This window comes from Grammomys surdaster, unplaced genomic scaffold (genome assembly GCF_004785775.1).
Source record: "Grammomys surdaster isolate TR1022 unplaced genomic scaffold, NIH_TR_1.0 1036, whole genome shotgun sequence".
Taxonomy (NCBI): domain Eukaryota; kingdom Metazoa; phylum Chordata; class Mammalia; order Rodentia; family Muridae; genus Grammomys; species Grammomys surdaster.
In genome coordinates, this window is record NW_021605455.1 from 2,012,490 (window position 1) to 2,031,706 (window position 19,217).

The 19,217-nt window shown below is 38.2% G+C and overlaps 1 protein-coding gene and 1 pseudogene across 10 annotated transcripts in view; one reads left to right on the plus strand and one right to left on the minus strand.

Moving 5' to 3' along the window:
• The window catches only part of Pias2 (protein inhibitor of activated STAT 2), a 78,056-nt gene extending 73,442 nt beyond the window's left edge, over window positions 1-4,614 (plus strand). For 4 of the 10 annotated variants that reach the window (XM_028783188.1, XM_028783189.1, XM_028783191.1 and 1 more), the window contains exon 14: window positions 1,603-4,614. In XM_028783188.1, the coding sequence (XP_028639021.1) occupies window positions 1,603-1,785 (183 nt within the window). In that variant the 3' untranslated portion in view covers window positions 1,786-4,614. The remainder of the gene's footprint in view (window positions 1-1,602) is intronic. The other 6 variants (XM_028783193.1, XM_028783196.1, XM_028783187.1 and 3 more) reach the window with 5 other exon arrangements.
• A 4,583-nt stretch (window positions 4,615-9,197) lies between these two features.
• Window positions 9,198-19,003, minus strand: LOC114634640 (annotated as a pseudogene).
• Window positions 19,004-19,217: the final 214 nt, after the last annotated feature.

Sequence of the window (19,217 nt, forward strand, 5' to 3'; positions counted from 1 at the left end):
TAGTTTTATTTAACATCCTTAGAGGGAGGCTGATTTATTTGGTAACTTGGTAAGAGGGTTAAGAATGGTGCCTTCTATTGACTATAGACTCCATAAGTTTCTCCTCTACATCTTCATATTGTCCCATAATCCCTGCTAACCTTGTGCAGATGTATACCCAAGGAATCTAGAGTAAAATTGGAATGGTGGCAACCCAGGTCTAAGTAAGCCTTAGCACAGGGTCCATTAGCAATACTTAGCATTTTTACAGATTAGTGTTGTCACTGACAAAACCAAGTGTGGAAGGTAGCAGATTAAAATGGAATTATCTAGGTCTTCCTCAGTTTTGCTATTGTTGACTTGATTTTAGATAAAAAAAAAAATTAAACATTTGACAATTTCACTGTCAGAGTTTCTTATGAATGTCTGTTGAATTTCTTTATTTGTGGCATTAACTGGTTCAGAAACCTAGTAACTTTCTTACACAAGTCAGCCCCAGTTGGACAGAGTAGATTACACCTTTAATCCCAGCACTTGGGAGGCAGAAGCAGGCAGATCTCTGTGACTTCAAGGTCAGCATGCTTTACATAGTAACTTCCAGGACAGCCAGGGCTACATAGTGAGACCATGTCTTTATAAAAAAAAAAAAAAAAGTCAACCAACCAATCAATAAAAAAGCAGCTCAATCTTCCAGCTGTTTCCTTTCTTCTTTTAAAGCACCCTGAAAACCATGTAATATGAACAGCTCAGGTTTGAATTCATTGTCTCTAAGAAGAATCTAAGTGAGATATAAGATAGATAACATTACGTGTCCTTATTGATTTATTTATTTTTTTTCTGTATTCTAACCAAATATAATTAGTAGCACTGGATAGTACATGTCCTAAAGTCAATGCAGTTATGTCTCATGTAAAACATCCTACAGTGAAACAAAATTCCATTTAGCTCTTATATTAATGCCTTATCATTTTTAGATTACTACACTCAAGTTTCTATTTGTATGTGAATCATCCAGATGGAAGGAGACTTGAAATATGAATATTTGGACAGGGATTTTAAGAAACATTATAAAAATATTAAATTTGTGTTTATGATATTTTCTGAAATCTCATGGTAATTAGCTTCCTTATTAAACCCTCCAATTTAGAATGAATGTTGACATTATTATATAAGAATTGTTATATTTGTTTACAGAGGAATCTAATGCCATCTTTTAGCTTGTTACTTTTAATATTACAGAGGGTCTGTTTGAGTCTAAATTTTGAAAAACCGCTTAATTTTATTTCAATTATTAAGTAGTTTTTGAGATTAATTTGAGTCATAATTTGTGGGTGGGAGTCAGTATTTAACATTAAATGATTTCAGTTATTTTTGACATTTTCCCTGTATATATGGTCAATAAACAAGTTCCACACATTCAAGACAGTTAAGAATGTATGGCATTCAGTAAAGAATGTAAAATATCTAAGTCCATTCTGTCTTCCACTTTAATAGATTTGCTATTTTCAAATCCCACCAGGATTTGACTTTTGGGCTGTCAATTTTACATATCTAACAATTTCTAGTCTCTTTATTTAAAACCAATGTAGCCTCTTCCTCATCAGCATCATTGTTTGTTTCAAGCAGTACTGTCCTCCTATGTTTTTGGATAGTCTCACCTCACCCTTAACAGCAAGCAGTACGTCTGTCACCACCACCAGCCCCCATGAAAGCAGTACTCACGTTAGTTCATCCAGCAGCAGGAGTGAGACAGGGGTCATAACCAGCAGTGGGAGTAACATTCCTGACGTCATCTCTTTGGACTAAAGGAGGACATACTTGATTCTGGGAATCATTCATCAAAACTTTGGATGTCTAGTCCATGGAAGTTAATTTTTGCAACTTAATATTTATTGAAACGTCAAATGGATTCTTTGCTCTCTGGGAGATGAACATAGATGACTCCAGCAAGAACCAGATGACATGAAAGGACTTATGCTGTACACTGAGTATCAGATTTCATCCACAACGATGTCTTCTGGAACAGTTGCTTTTAGTTTCTACGCTACTGGATGGATTCTACACACCAGTTAATCTTTTGTTACAATAAACAGCAATAAAGTTATGTAAATAGTTAAACTTTTCTAATTAAAGATGCAATCACTGATACAGACTAACAGCAACTTCTGTTTAATCCAGTATGAAGGATAAATAGATGGGAAAAGTCTTGTTTCCTGAATGAATACTTTCTATGGAGATTTGTTTTATTTTGTTGAAGTAATGAAGTTCCAATAACTGGCCAGAACTTGGGTTCTACTTTTCTTCTTCAGGTTTTCTGTTCTTCATGATCCCATCAAAACAAATGATCTTTGTACTGTGCATTATGTTTCTCTTGTCACTTACGCTCTGATGTTGTTGCTGATATGTGCAGAGTAAAGGGCTGGGAGTTGGTTGCTCTTCATAATGATTATGTCTAAGAATACTTACTACACAGACTGTGTTCTGCTATAAAGTGTTATTTTGGGTTACCATACATTCTTATAGAAGTTTCTACAGATTTGAGACTTTTTTTTTTTTCCAGAAAGTCTACATACATCCTTTGAGTGAAATGTGCTTGAGTTAAGATGTGGCTAGAATACTGGTAGGATTTTCTTCACAGTGCTCAGAAATATTTAATGTTGGAAAATACCAGAACATACTTAGGAGAGGTGGAAATAACTGAATTCTCCCTAAGAATTTTATTGATTTCATATATTTTATAGGATTATACTGTGTTGGTTGGAACTCTTCACATTTTAATGTCACTAATACACAAATTATATTTAAGGTCTCTGATCGTAATTCTTACCAATGTAATTTCAATCTCAGCAATGGCTTTCAAGTTTTCAAAGAAAAGTCAATGATGGTAAATGATAGAGGTGGTACTATATCTCATTTTCCTTAATTTTTTTTTAAATAAGTCTTTTGTTAACCCCTCCCCCATACACACAAACAGGGATATTTGAAATGAAGTGAGACAAAGTGCCCAAAGTCCCACTTGATGCTGCCTTTAAAACACACCTCTCATGTGGCTGTGCTGGGTCCACTTAGCACTTGCTTCATTTAGGTTCCTTTAGGTTTTTAGTTTCCTAAAATTTAGTATTTTCTTGATGCCTAGTGGTCTCTACCTTTGCTATATGGACTTAAAGCTTTTATTTTTTTTAAGTGGCTGCTGTTAATTTCTCAAATATGTTCTAACATAATGACTCTACTTCCACTCATAACAGGGACATGCTCCCCACTTGAGCATTGGTGGAGCTCTAGTGAGCTGCTTTTCCCCTGGCTGGTGTTTTATTTTCTCAAGCTTTCATGGCCTTTGTGCACCTTTTATACAAATGCCTATGTAGTTGTCCACATTGTTCCTACTTTGCCTTTGGCTCCTCATGTCTGATGACCTTTCCTTTTGATAGGGCTTTCCAGCCATCAAAGATAGGGAAAGCAAAGCAAGCCTCTGTGATCACAGTGGTCACTGCATTGCGGCCCCTGGTTTGCTTGACCTTAGCCAGTCCAGATAAAGATTTCTTCCTGTAGGATGTTGTGTTGCTGCTTTATGTACAGATGCAGTTTCTGATACCTATGTAACCAAAAAAAACAACCTGGCTTCTGTGGTGTGGTGTGTTAATAAAGATGTGATGCAGTCACCATCATTCTGTTTACCCAGTAGAGTCTCAAAGACTCTTCTTCACTAGAGATCACTGAAGTCCTGTGTAGGAGTACTGAAGGTTGGAGTAGATATTACGTCCTTACCTCTCAGAACATGCTTCTGCTTTTCTAGCTGTACTACATTTGCCACTTTGCATGTCAACTATTATGAAATTACTAAAGAAGTCACTTTAGGTGACTAGCACCTTTAAAATAGACTTAAGTTTCTAATATTAAAATTGAGGTTACTTTGCAGCCATCTTTGAAGGTCTGTACTTTTCTTTCTTTACTTGGCTGTGTATTTACATGGTTGTTGCAAAGCCATTCTTTCCTTCATGTCACATTTTATGAAGATCCTGATAAGCAGAGTCTGTAATGTAGACTTCTGTTTAACTAGGTAGATTAATTCAGGTCATCTTGGTATTACTTAGATGGCAGCCACCTCGCCATTATCTGAGTTATCTACACCCAAGGAGTGATAGCTAATGCTTGCAGTCACTTGGCCAACCCGTATTTTCACCACCACCACCACCACCCCCAGACATTGAAGGTCTTTCTTGCTTTACTAATTCTAGGCAGTGTAGCTAGCTGCTTTCACTAGCTAGCTTTCTGACCCCCAGCTGAGTCAATTTCAGATTCTATTTCCTTTTCTGCCCCCAAATCGTAAATACTTTATCTGTTCTAGGATAATTGTAAAGGCAAATGAAATAGGTCAGATGAGTTTAGTTTGTTCTAGAACACTAATGAAAACATGATGCATAGGTAAGGATAGTGAATGAAATCCAGTTGGTCATACCCTTTTATGTCAAACAAGTTTCCATTAGAGTAGTATGAATTAATTTGAAGGGAAGGTGTTGAATTTTAAACAGTCATGTTGAATGGAGTTAGACAGTCTACTTTGACTTTTAATGTGTCTTCAATCCGTCCTGGACACTAACCTTTGTCTTTTGCAAATAAAGATATTCATTAGTTGCATTTGTGTTTTTAAGTAAGGTTGTTTTTCATAAAATACTTTTCTTTAGTTGCCTTTGCTTGATTATTTAAAAGGAAAAAAAGTATTTTTATTAGTAACATTTTTTTCTTGCAAGTGTGTCTCCAGTTCTATGGAAAATTATAATTTATTTCCCACATTTTTTTCATCCTAAAAAATAAAAATCAGTGCCCATTTGAGTCTGACATTGATTTTAGTAGCTCTGGATTCAGGTAATGTGGGGGTTTGGTGTTGCCATTTGAAGGGCTATTGATTGTTAAGCCTGACTCAGTATTGTTCTTGGTATACTTCTTATGTTATGATGAAACTTGTGTGAAAGATAAGGAATTTCCTTGCTGTTTCAGAGACTAATGCTCTTGGTAAGTGACTGTTTTGTGTCTTCCTTTTGTTAAGAGCTATATCATAATTTAGAAGAGCAGCAGATAAAGGTAGATCAGAATTTTTACTGATAATTTCCTGCCTGCCTTGAGTAATATTTTTGTTGTTTGTTTTTTATTTGTCAGTAATGTATGTTAATTGCCAAGAATTGAGACAAAGGAGAAAACCAAAGAAAAATAACAACCACCTCTAATATTTCTCGGACACACATTATACACACCAGCAGATACCATTGAAAAGGTTGTATAGCTACTTTTTTCCCCAAGAATACATTTGTTTCTGTGGATATTGGCATTAAGATTCCCTGATCCCAGTGAATTGGACTATGAGGCAATAATTAATAGAGAATTCCTCAAGCTTCCTGAAATTTAAAAAAAAGGAAAGAAAAGAAAAGGTTAATCATGTCTTTGTGTGGTTGTATGCATACTTGTGTGAAGACCAGAAGAGGGCCTTGGATTCTCTTGTGTTAGGGGCTACTGAGCAGTGTTGAGTCAGCTAATGTGGGCGGTAGTAACTGAACTGAATATAGGTCTTCTATACTTACATATTACTTATATATTACTCTTGTAGAGTAATATTTGCTCTTAACCTCTGAGCTATCTTTCCAACCCAACCTTTCAGTATTAAATACAGAGTTGCCTCAGTATGTGTGGGAGAGAGGTTTTAGAATTCCCCTCCAATACAAAAATTCACAAATGCCTGAGTTTTATAAAATGACATAGTAGTTTTATCTTAAGAGATAAGATGTACAAGGCTACATCATAAATACAAGTGTTTTGTAAATAGATGGTACACTGTACTATTTTGGGAATAGAACTCTGTTCTCAAAGTTACAGTCTCAGCCCTCCCGCTGGCAGTTGACCTCTGCAGTTAATTGGATCCATGGATACAAGATAAATGGACACGGAGAGTTGGCCTCACTTGTCTGACGTGTTCTTGAAGCTTTTGTATGTGGACGGATACCCATCTGGCTATTTACATGGTTTTATTCAGCCCTATGAAGATATCATTATCTTGTCATACTAAATTTTGATTTTTGTTTTGTTCTAAACCATTTGTGCTAAGGCCAGCCCTTAAGCTGCCTTCTGCTCTTGTAGGTTCCATTCTCCTTTCTGAACTAATGCCAACAAGATTTGCTGGGACAAAGGCAGTCCAACATAAACTGGAAGATGGTAATGCTAAAACAGTAGAACCAACTGCCTTTCACTTTGCATTTTAAAAGTACTTATTTGCTTACTCTGCCACCATAGGTGTGTGGAGGTCAGAATGACCTACAGGAGGCAGTTTTCTTGCTGCTATGTGAGTACCAGGTCTCAAACTCAGGGTGTTTTGTTGGATCTCAAACATCTTTTACTTGTGAGCTCTCAATGTTTTTTTTCTGTTGCAATTCAAATCCTGATAGAAGACCAACAACAGCCTCTGTCTACAGGGGAGAAGAATAATGCTGGCCCAATGTGGTATGTCTGTAATCCTTACACTCTCCAGGCAAAGGCAGGTGAATCTCAAGTTTGAGGCCAGCCCCAAACTACATAGTGATGGAACTAAAACCAAATAGGCTAATGTGTTCAGATGGTCAAGGTATAGCATTTTAATAGGCATGCACTTTACTTCTCAGACTGTGTTTTGGTTAATGGCTTTTATAGCTTCCTTTTTTTTTTCCTAAAACGGAACTCTTAAAGTGCTGATTTGGAGTGATGTACTCCTTTTATTTTGATCGTCATAAAGTGTACTTGGCATAAAGTTTTTTGAGACACCTAGTCTCTAGCTTGAAAGAATTTATTACCCAGTTTTGAAAAATCAAGAATTCTTAATAATAGTAGTTGTGTTGAGTAGTTAAACTAGTATCTTATTCTTCGACAAATAAGACAAATATCAGTATGCTTTTTGACACACAGTGAATACTGACCTAGGGTGTCTGATGTAAACCAACTGAAGAAAAAATCCTCTCAATTAAGAGACACTAATTTGTAGTGTTTAGGAAACTAGAGTGGAACTGTAGACAAGAACTAGTTTCAGATGATGACTGTAGTAATCACACGTCAGGTTTTATTCTTCTCTGGTCATTGAGAGGATTATGTTTGCTGCTATTGACAGGCACAGTGCATGTCATTTATAGGAGACAGTTCAGTGTGAACTGCCTTGTTAAACATTGCCTTTTTCCTCTGTACTATGTTCGGTCTAGTCGTCACAGTTGCCCATTCTCTCCTTAACCAGCCTTGCTACATCTTATCTCTTTCCTGTAATCACTTCACTGTTTTATGGTACCAAGCAGTTCCACCTAGAGCTCTTCAACCCCACAGTTTATTCACTAGTGTCTTCTATTCTGCTTACTCAAGAGGTAGTTGTTGACCCGCTGTTGTAAAGTCTGCCTCCAGGAGGGATAACTGAATGGCCTTGTGAAATAGCACTGAAGAGCTTCCTATGAGGAGTATATTAGTTCATTTCTGTTGTTTTGTTAAATACCTCCAAACTTTAAAGTTACATAAGAAATACAGTCATCATGAGCACAGGAAATAGGGCTGGGCTACGTATGAAACCTCAAAGCTGGCAATGATTGCTCTTTTTCCAGCAGTGCTCCACTTCAAGGCTTCTCTAACCTTTCCCACCAGCATCAATAGCAGAAGACTAAAATCCAAATAGGTGAGCCTATGAGAGACAGTTGTTTTTTTTGTTGTTGTTGTTTTTTTTGTTTTGTTTTTTTCTTTTTAGTTTTTCGAGACAGGGTTTCTCTGGAGTCCTGGCTGTCCTGGAACTCACTCTGTAGACCAGGCTAGCCTTGAACTCAGAAATCTGCCTGCCTCTGCCTCCCAAGTGCTGGGATGGATTAAAGGCGTGTGCCACCACCACCTGGTGAGAGACAGTTTTTGAAATTACAGTGAACAGTAATAATTCATTGTAAACTTATGTCATTTTCTCTACATTACAAATAGGGAAACAGTAGGGAAACAGTCAAAACTTGTCCAATATCATATATCTAGGTACTGAGTTGGATTTTATCCATCTGTTCAGGGGCCTTGCTAGATATTTTGGTTGGTTGGTTGGTTGGTTTTTTTTTTTTTCCCCCTCACCAGTGCATAAATTTAAACCCCAGGGCCTATGAGCATTTGCTTCAGTGCTGAGCTACACTCCTATTTCCTCATAATAAGTAAGCACGTCCTTAGTATCTTTATCCTGTTTATATTCTGCCAATGGTGGTTGTGCTATTGGTTAGCCTCTGCTAAACTGTAAGCTCCATGACAGCATGGTAGTTTTGCTTGTATTTTACAGTAATAGTATGTCATGCATGGTGGAATTCCATATTTGTTAATGAAGAAACAATGATAACCATTTGCATTTGACTTGTGTTGAATATGGAAGTTTAATACTTGTTGAATATTCGTGTAGCAGCAGACATTTACCAGGAGAAAAAAGTGCTAAAAGAAAAAAAATAACTCAAGAGGTAAACATTTAGAGTGGGCGTTAGAGGTGTGGTTAGTTGGAAGGAAGAAGGTAGCATGTATAAATATAATTTATTTTTAGTCCTGAGGCTGGCAAACTGACCCACTGTTAGACTCAGGACTTTAAATAGAAACAAGAATAAGTTAACCTGATAACCTTAGATATTTTTAGACAAGATATAGACATGTTGTCATACAACAAGCTGAAAGGACACCATACTCAATAGCACCCCTCCTGATTTCTCCATCATACTATACATACCCTCACCAAGCTCTAGGCAACCAACTTGTTAACCTCCTGTCTCAGATGTCTGTTTCAACTTTTTGTGTACATTGAATCAGAATATGTGGTGTTTGTTGACAGCTTTAATTTAGCCTAGGTCTTCATGGATCACCCTAGCCGTAGTAAATTACGTGCTTTGTTCCTTCCTTTCTTTTTTTTTCTTTTTTTGAAAGCAACTTCAATATTTTATTTCAAGTGGCTGTCCACACAACTTTCTTAGCTTTACAAATATAAACCATGTTAATTATACAGATAGGAAAGATACACATTCCCAGTTCCAAATATGACATTTATAATCACTATACTGGGGTATTGCCCTCATATATCCATCTTGCCCAAATCCATTCTCAAGACTCTCAACAAGTAAACAAGCAACCTGAAACCATATGCTGTGTGTCCCCTTACTAGACACCTATGCCTTGCCTTTCATCTCCCACTGTCCACCAAAGTTTTTGATATTTGTCTACAGCTAGTAAGAGCTCCGACAGTTACACATAATGGTTTTGTTATAGATATATCAATTGTAGCACTGACCACAGCTGTCAGTACTAAAGAAGACCCTGCCTGGCTCCCTAATGGTTTTCAGTAGATTCATAAACTCATCACAATATTGTTGCATCCTTTGCATGTCGAGAGTACCATTGTAGTCATAGCTGTCCTGAGGGACAGGGTACAACTCCAGCCTAAGGTGTATCAATCTGGCAGTGTGGTATAGTAGATCCTTCATGGCAGGCATGGAGATTTGGTTCCCATAGAAACTGAACTTGGTGAGCTGGGAGCACCTGCTCAGGGCAGGTAGGATGGCATAGAGCTGGCTATCCTCAAGGTAACAGCCCTCCAAATCCAAGGCCAGCAGGGTGGGTCCAGCTTTTTACTGCCAGAACTCAGAGGGATTCAGGACTTAAACCAGTCAATCTGATGTTTTCCAAATTCAGTTGTTGCAATTGACTGGCACATGGGAACTCAGAAAGATGGTTCCATTCTGATACTGAGAGATTACAGTGAGTCACTGCCAAGTCATCCAAGGAGGTCTTCACGGACCCAAGCAGTTGGTCCAGGTATCCCTCAAGGAAGCAGACAACATCTAGATGCAGCTTCTGGAGTCTCTCCAGCTTAAGGATCTGCAAGGTGAACCTGGTGATGATACACCTCTTCTTCTCTGGGGAGATAAAGTTCTCTTCATGGATGTTAGAGCAAGTTTACGAAGGTTCCTCATTTGGCGCAGATAAGGAGCCAAGTTAATCAAGAAGGATGGACTGTAGGAGGAATGCAGGCCCAGTGTTTCTACATGCTCCAGGTTCACCTGTTGTGAGAGCTTTCTGTAGTTTTGATGGGATGGTGTCCAAATCTGAAACTCAATACAGTACAGCTGTAACAACCCTTTCCTCCTATCAGACCACTGAACAAGGTAGGAGAACAGCCTACTCTGGCCTCCTATCTTTGAGATACAAGTCCACTACTACATTCAAGGGATGTGCTACTACTGTGTTAGAACAGCAAGGATCTGCTTGAGTGGTCTTGGGTAGCCAGTCATCCATGGACCCAGGCCACACATCCAAATAGTGTTGTCCCACGGACCACAAATCCATCACTCTTAGTTTGTACTTCCTGGGGCAAACCTGGATAAGCAGCTTATCAATCTCCTTTAAGACAACCTGTAATTGAGTCTCCAAGTAGAACTCCAAGCGGGAGTAGGGGGAAAGCCCAGGAAGACTATTGACCTCAGGACCTTAAAATAACTGCCATCATAGGCTTGCTTCAACAGTTGTAAGAATAGTATGGGTAAGTCCTCCAAAGCAGTGAGGGCCTAGGCCTCATTCCTCAGAAGGTTCTGTCCTGCCAGCTCCTGAAGAGTGAATAGAGGCTTGCTGCTCAGGTGGTTCTTCAGGGGTAAAGATCCTGGAGAAGCATCAGATGGGACAGAGAGCTTTCTATCCAAGCCAGGCTGCCTGTGACTTCAAGTTCCCAGACCGCTTTGTTCCTTTCTTAAATGTAAATGCATTTGTTTCCCTATGTTCTCATCATAGACATTCAAGCTATCTCCTGTGCTTGCTGTTATGAATAACGTTATGCTCATTCATGTACACGATATTGTGGACATATTTTACTGGGTTGATATGTGCATATATCTGTGGAGACCAGAGGATAGGAGCAATGTACCTTGTTTTCTTTTCTTTTCCTCCCTTCCTCTTGTCTTCTCTTCCCTTCTTTCTTCCCCTCTCCCTTCCTTTCTGATACAAGGTCTTCCACTGGGACCTGCATTTCTGCCATCTCTCCAGTGTTGTAATTACAAGCACACACTGTCATACCTTGCTTTTTACATGGATGCTGGGAATTGAACTCAGGTCTAATAAGCCAGTCAGTTGTTATGTATGAATACGTTTGGAGAAAATGTATTCAGATCGTTTGCCCACATTTTTATTGGGCTATTTGTCTTACTGAATTGTAAAAGTTCTGTTGTTTGTTGAAACAAGTCCTTAATAGACTGTTTATTTGCATATACGTTTTTCCTGTCTGAGGAGTATCTTTTCAGTTCCTTGATACTCTTGAAATACATGTTATTTTGATAGGGTCTAGTTTATTTCTTTCCCATGCTGCTTATGTTTTTGGCTTCATGACTAAGATTCCATTACCAAATCCAAGGTAGTTTTCTTGGCTAGCTCTTATGTTAACACAAGGTAGTGTTATCTGAGATGAAGGAACCTTAATCAAGAAAATTTCTCAATGTGATTGGTTTGTAGGCAAGTCTGTTGAACTTTTTTTTTTTTTTTTTTTTTTTTTTTTTTTGGTGGGGATTGGTGATTTATGTGGGCTACTCTGGCCCCATTGTGAGTGGTGTCACTCCTGGGCAGGTAGTTCTTGGTTTCATAAGAAAACAGGCTGTGCAAACCATGGATAGCATGTCAGTAGCAGCATTCCTTCTTGGATTCTGTTTCAGTTTCTGTGTCTAGGTTCCTGCCTTGATTTCCTGTCCTGTACCCTTGGTAATGGTTTGTTACCTGGTTCCCCAAGTTGCCTTTGATCATTAGTGTTTATCATAGCAATCAAAACCCTAAGTAGTACAATAATGAAGTTATTTGTATTTTTTGAAAGAATTTTATAATTTTAACTTAAATTTGCAGTTGATTCATCATGAGGTACCTTTTTTCAATTTTTTAGTTTATTGAAAGTAGATTCTTCTATATCTTGATTACAGTTTCCCCTTTACTCCTCACTCTCTATATTCGCTCTCCTTACTTCTCCCCTCCCCTGGATCTACTCCTTTTCTGTCTCATGAGAAGAACAAACTTCTATGCAATAACAACCAAACACAACAGAATAAAACATAGTATAAAACAAAAACTATCACATCGAGTCTAGACAAAGCAACCCAACAGAAGAAAAAGAACTCGAAGAACAGGCACAAGAGGCAGAGACCCACTCATAAACTAAACTGAAAGTATATGTTCTATAACTCAAAATATATGGTATTGGTATGGTGTATACTTTTTTTGCCAGCTTATCTGGGTTTGAAGGATGCCTCTGTCACTTGAGACTTTTGCAAAAGTTAGTTAACCTGTGACTCAGGTTCGTTGTGTCAAGTGGGGTTTATAGAATCTTTATTTTCTGGTTAGGGTTACTGTTGCTATGATGAAACACCAAAGAAAACCAAAATTAAGAAACTTGTGGGGAGGAAAGGGTTTATTTGACTTAAACTTTCACATCACAGTACATCAAAGGAAGTCAGGACAGAAATTCAAGCAGGGCAAGAACCTGGAGGCAGGAGCTGATGCAGAAGAGGTCATGGAGGGATGCTGCTTACTGGCTTGTTCCTCATGGCTTGCTCAGCCTGCTTGCTTATAGGACACAGGACTAACAGCCCAGAGGTGGCAGCATTTACAATGGCCTGGGCTCTCCCTCATCAGTCACAAATTAAGAAAATAACCTACAGACTTGCCTACAGCCTGATCTTATGGAGGCATTTTCTTAATTGGGATTCCCTCTTCTCACATGACAATGGCTTTTATCAAGCTGACATAAAACTATCCAGCACAAGGGGCCTTGTCATTTTTAAGAATAAAATGTAAACACATGTAAAGATATTAAGTTAGTATTCAGCAACTATTAAAAGCTATTCTTTTAACTTGGAGAAGTGGCCAACAAATAATGGATTATAAAGTCTGAGTTGTAATAAATGGCGCTCATTTACCTGGCCTTCAATTTAGCCCAAATATTATTTTCAACTTTCATGAGGACTATGAATGCATCTGAACTGATAAGAGTAATGAGACAGCAAAAGCTGATGACAGATCTAATGTACCAAAGTATATGTCAGTTGTATTCATTTGGACCTGAAATTTAAAAGCAACCTGATTTTAAACTGCTTATTGATGTGATGCAATATAAATTTATGTTTTTCAGGTAATAAACTTACTACATTTTACTAATTTTTATTTTAACCAGGTTTCACTTTAATTCCTTTAGTAACTTGACATTAACCCCACCAATTGCTTTTCCTTACCCATATGCTTAGGAGTGAAAGATATGATTTAGAATTACCATGCAAACAAGTCACAGTGCTAGTGGCATTTCTTAGGAATTATTTAGCTAGTCCATTCCGTGTGCTGAGATCCCAGACCAAGTGAAAAGGAGCAAGCAAGCTGAAAATGGCATTCGCTCATCACCCTTCGTTTCCTGGTTGTTGATGCAGTATGACCAGCAATTGGTTTGGCCTCCATGCCTGCCCTGGTCCGAACCCCACGTTTGGGACCATATGACCCAGTCCGTTCTGCCCCACATTTGGGGGCCAAGTGATCCGGTCCATTCGGGTCAGTCAACAGGGTCTAGCAAGAGAGAGGGGATGGAGGGACAAGAGACAAGACAGAGAGTCTGATCAAGTCTCGTTTATTGAAAGGAAATCATGGGTGTATATAAGCACAAGCAGGGGAATGCAGCTGAAGATGCTTTACCACGTGCACCTTGCAGCTGGGGGCACTAAACAGCAAAACAAGATATGTGAGAAAAACAAGATGTTTATCAGAGTGTGCTCAGCTGTTGCGGGCTGTTGAAAACAAGTCTCTTGTCAGGGTATATGGCTCGAGATGGCTGCAAAGACGATAGCCGCTTTCTGCTCCCAATACATGCACACTCTATACTCTGATAATAACAACATACCTCTGGAAATTAGAGCCAGAATAAATCTTACTTCCTTAAGTTGCTCTAACTTTTCTAAAAGGAAAAAAAAAAACAAATTTAGTGAGGTGTTTACACAAAAGTTTATGCAAGACAATTAGAGAATTCAGAGTACTTAACAGTTGGTAAGTGAACTAGTAAAGACAAGCATAAAATGCCTTTTCTATTGATACATTGTGGAGTTTTATTTGGGGAAAATATTTTAACCACTTATTTCTAAAGTTGATAAGGAGAAATTTTGAGCAGTTACCATCCAACCTAGTTTAGTTTAAATAATGCCATGTGTGTTTGTATGTCTATGTGTGTTTGTGCATTACTTATGTGTATGGTGGTCAAGGAAGTCATAAAAGAGCACCAGATCCCCTGGAACTGGAGTTACAGCTGGTTGGTTATATCTGTCATGTGATTGTTAGGAACTATAGGTCCTCTGCAAGAGAAGCAAGTGCTTTTAACTACTGGGCCATTGCCAGCTCCTCTCACTCTTTACACAGAATCTCATGTAGCCCAAACTGACATTGAACTCACTAAGTAGCTGATGCTAACCTTGAGCTCCTGATAATCCTGCCTGCCTATACCAAGTGTTGAGATTCCAGGTTTGTGCCACCGTGCTTAGCTGAATACTGCACACTTTTTCAGCAAAATACCCCTTCTTTTTTGTATCTTCATGTGTGGGTGCATGTGGTAGCCAAACGTCTATGTCAGGTGGCCTCAATATCTTTCCTCTCTATTTTTTTTAAGATTTATTTATTTTATGTGTATGAGTACACTGTAGCTGTCTTTAGACACACCAGAAGAGGACATTGAATCCTATTGCAGATGGTTGTGAGCCACCGTGTGGTTGCTGGGAATTGAACTCAGGATCTCTGTAAGAGGCAGTCAGTGCTCTTAAACACTGAGCCATCTCTCCAGCCCTTTCCTCCCTGTTCTTGAGACAGTTGGTTATTGCACCTAAAGCTTATGGACTCAACTAGATGGACAAGCAAGCCACAAGGATCTGCCTCCCCAGCTCTGGGATTATAGATACATGCCACCATACTACACTCTTTATGTGGGTGATGGAGATTGAACTTCGGTCCTCATGTTTGTATGGCAGGCAGGCACGTCAATAACAGCCTCCCCAGTCAGTCTCCCCAGCCTGACTCTCGTTTTAATTATTCTTGAAGTATTTTCCAGAATTGATCATAGCTGTAGCAGTAACACAAACAAAACCCATGATAATCTCTTTTATGGTGGAATCAACAAGCTAGTAAAAAGAATTGCAGAGTCCCTAGTTATTTAAAACTTAGACACTAGAGTTCTAATTCCATGGGTTGAAAATAAAATAACATGAGGGCCAGAGAGCTAGCTTAGCAGTCTCAAGCATTTGCTGCCCTAACAGGGCTCAGGTTTAATTTCCTGCAGCACATATAGGCTCACAACTATCTGTAACTCCAGTTTCAGGCTGCCACCTTCTGTCCTTTGGACACCAAGCATGCACATAGTATACATATATGCAAGGAAAATAGTCATTATAAAATTAAAAATTCTTTAAATTTTTTTTTTAACAGCAAATGAAATCATGTAGAAAGTTAGAAAATATCTTGGGTGATACTCAAGATACATTAATACTTGTGGTATACAGCTTAAACTAGTACCTTCATTTTTATTTTTGAGGTAAGATCCCTCTATGTAGCTATGTATTTATGATCCTACTGCCTGTGCCCTTCCAGTGCTAGAATTATAGATACTTGCCACCATAGCCAGCTAAATTCATGCTTTTCAAAATAAAAAATTTAAAAAAATAGCTGGGCATAGTGTCTTAAACGTTTAATCCCAATATTCAAGAGATGGAGGCAGGGTTATTGTCATGAGTTTGAGGACAGTTTGGCTCCATAACAATCCAGTCTCAAAAAGAAAAAAGGACAAACCAGTGAAAGAAGTATCAAATTGAGACATTACAAGAAAGCAAAAAAGGCTGGAACTGCATACATATAAAACAAGCTTAATTTCTTGAAAATATACAGTATGGAAAAATTACAGTATAGTAAGTTCAGTTACAAAACAAATTTAAAGGGGGTCTTATGACTGGTGAACAGCTAAGTGTTTTTAAAAAAAAAAAAACAGAAAAAAATGTCCTTTCAAAACCTAGTTAGTGTTAGCTTGTGTTTTCTGGGAGACCTGAGAATCACCTTGGTCCTTGTATGGGTCCACCTAAAAAAAGAACCAAAAGCTCGCAGAGAGTATTCAACAGCCAGACTTTATGCAAAGGTTATACTTGCAAAAGGGACATAATGGACATGTAGGCAGAACACAAACTGGTACCTCCAGTGTTTGTCCATTGGGGTTTCATAGAGATAAATGGGTGTGAAACCTACATCTTGTCCATTTGGTAGTTGGAGTAAGAATGTCCCACAAAGACTCATATTTGAATGCTTAGGATTGGCATTAGGAGATAAAGTCTTTTTTTTTTTTAAGTAAAGATTTTATTTATTTTGTATATGTAAGTATACTGTAGCTGTCTTCAGACACACCAGAAGAGGTCATTGGATTCCATTACATATGGTTGTAAGCAACCATGTGGTTGCTGGGAATTGAACTCAGGACCGCTGGAAGAGCAGCAAGTGCTTTTAGTCACTGAGCCATCTCTCCAGCCGTAGAAGGTGAAGTCTTATTGGACTAAGTGTCACTGCAGGGTGGGTTTTGGATTTCAGATGCTCAAGGTAGGCCCAGCATGTTTCTTCCTGCTGCCTGTGGATCTGGATGTAGATCTCTCAGCTACATCTCTAGTACCATCTTTACCTGCAAGCTGCCATACTTTTCACCATGATGATTATAGACAAATCTCTGAACTGTAAGCAAGCCCCGATGAAATGTTTTCCTTTAAAAGAGTTGCTATGGTCATGGTGTTTCTTCAAAGCCATGGACACCCTAACTATGACAGCCGAGGATGACGTGAGCCTTGGTTTTGAGAACTGGGCCCCTGCTAACTAAAAGTGGGATGGTCACTTTCATTATTACTGAATTTAACATGGCGATTAGAGGCTTCAGACTCATGTTGGGTTCTTTAGCAATTTTTAGTTTTGTCTAGTTAGACTCCCTACTCTTTCTTGAGTTAATCTTGGTAATTGTTGTTTATGGATAAAGTAATTTACTTCACTGACAACTAAACAAATAAAACTCAGAACTATTAAAAGATTCAGGTAAGTTTAACAGTTCGGACAAATTAAATACATTTTAATATCTCAAGTTGGAAAGCCTTCAGATCCAGAGAGGTTCAAGCAGTTCAACTGTTTCATAAACAATCTTTGTCCCTTTGAAATAAATCTGCGTTCATAGTAATCTGTTTGTGTGTGTTCTCTTGTGTTTCATTAGAAATCAATACAGTTCACATTCCACTACTATACTTACTATTGTGGTTTTCAAGTAAGGTAGAAAAAAATTAAAGCAACATGCATGCAAAGGGAAAGAAACCCTTATCCTGGAATCTGGCCGAGAAGCTGCAGTTTTAACACAGCTGATAAAATTACAATTGCCTAAGAGACAGTGCTTGTAGACACCTCAGTGTGGATGCTAAAGCAGCTTACTTAAGGCTGTAGCGTTTGTGGCCATGCCACTTCTCAGCTTATGTCCATAAGTCTACAGTGCACCTCAGAAATAAACCCTGCAATTTACTTACACAAGGAAGTTCTTTAAGAAAAATTAAGTTAACCAATGGTACTTTTCCTTTAATTTTAAAACTTAAAAATTAAACTTTGTTGAATCTTTTAAACCTTGTAAATTGAGTCTTTGGGGAAGGTAGCTTGGCCAGAATTGTGTATGACCTCTGGAAATACCCAGTGGCTGTGTTCTCTAATGCCTGTGCTTGAATCTAAGCCATATATTAGCTTTTAGTCCCCATGTACAGTAATTACTGATTTTGGTTCATACTGAAATCCTTTTCTTCTGTATAGTTGAGGATCTGGCTATAGCTGGGTGGAGGGCCCAAAAAAGGAAGAATGTGTTTGCTTATGACTTCCCACTGCTGCTGACACTTACTTCTACAACATGGTTTAGCATCTGGTCGAGCTATGCCCTCTGTCAGTTCTTTTCAAATATGGGATTTAAAAAAAATAAAATTATAACAAGTTTACTGTGACTTCCATTACTCATCAGTAGCTGAAAATTCCTTTCCACCTTGCTTTTGCTTGTAATTTCTTGTGTTGTGTCTTTTGTCTTTGGTGACATTTGTTATTTCAATTAAGACCTTGTAAGTAGATAGGAAAAGAGGCCCATGTAGAGAGCCCAGAATTTGCCTTGTGGAGCATTGCAACAGAAACCTGTGGCTGGTAGCAAGGTGTAAAAACCAGAATTTTGGCCTTGTTATTTTAGTGCATGATAATTTGATAAAATTTCAAGTCTTCTCATTTACTGCAGTTATACAGGCTACATAATTGTCATTATATTTGTCTTTCTCTTTACTGCACAAGCATTATAACTTTTCTCTTTCCCACTTCTCCTCTTACCCTCCCTCTCTTAAAGCACCAAATGCTGGAGGAATGTGGCCCAACAGAAATGTTATTCACTTGTGTGAAAGCAAGGTGGTATAGTCACTTTGGTTTGGTAGTTTCTTTGAAAATTGAGCATATTTTTACCATATGACATAGCCACCACTTTCCTTAGTGTTTATGCAAATTAGTTTTAAAAGTACATGTTGCAAAAACTTCATGTGATTTACAGAAGCTTTGCTAGAAATTGTCAACATTTGAAAGCAACCAAGGTGAATGGATAAGTAAATGGTATGTCTGGACAGAGTATTGTTCTTTCAAAAAAGAAAAGGAGCATCATCATTCTCTAGAGAAATAGCAAAGTGTTTAAGTATACTTGCTACACAACCATTTGGGCCTACCTATGTTTGAATCCCATCACTTAGAAACACACAGACACAGACACATGTCCACACACACGCTCCAAACCCAAATATATTCAGGACTGCGTGTTCTTTTGAAAGCAGTGCTTACATTTTCTTTTCAGGTGGATAAATTATTTTTCTGTAAGGATCCATTATCACTTCTCTCAACCAAATAATCGATTCTGAGGAATGTGCACTCTTACCGGGAAGCTATCTGAAGCCTCCAGGTGAGTCATCTTGGAGTCAACACCCTGTGAACTTAGAAGCCACCTGTCCTCATACTTAATGACCCAAAGTAGCCAAGTGCTTCTTTTAACCTTAAAAAACTCTTTAATGAAAGATTCTTGTTTGAGTACAAGCTGAATATTATCTGAAACATTCTTTCCAGAGAAATAGCGCTAAAGGAAAAAACAAACAACATTGGAGGTTTAAAAAAAAAAAAAACGGGAG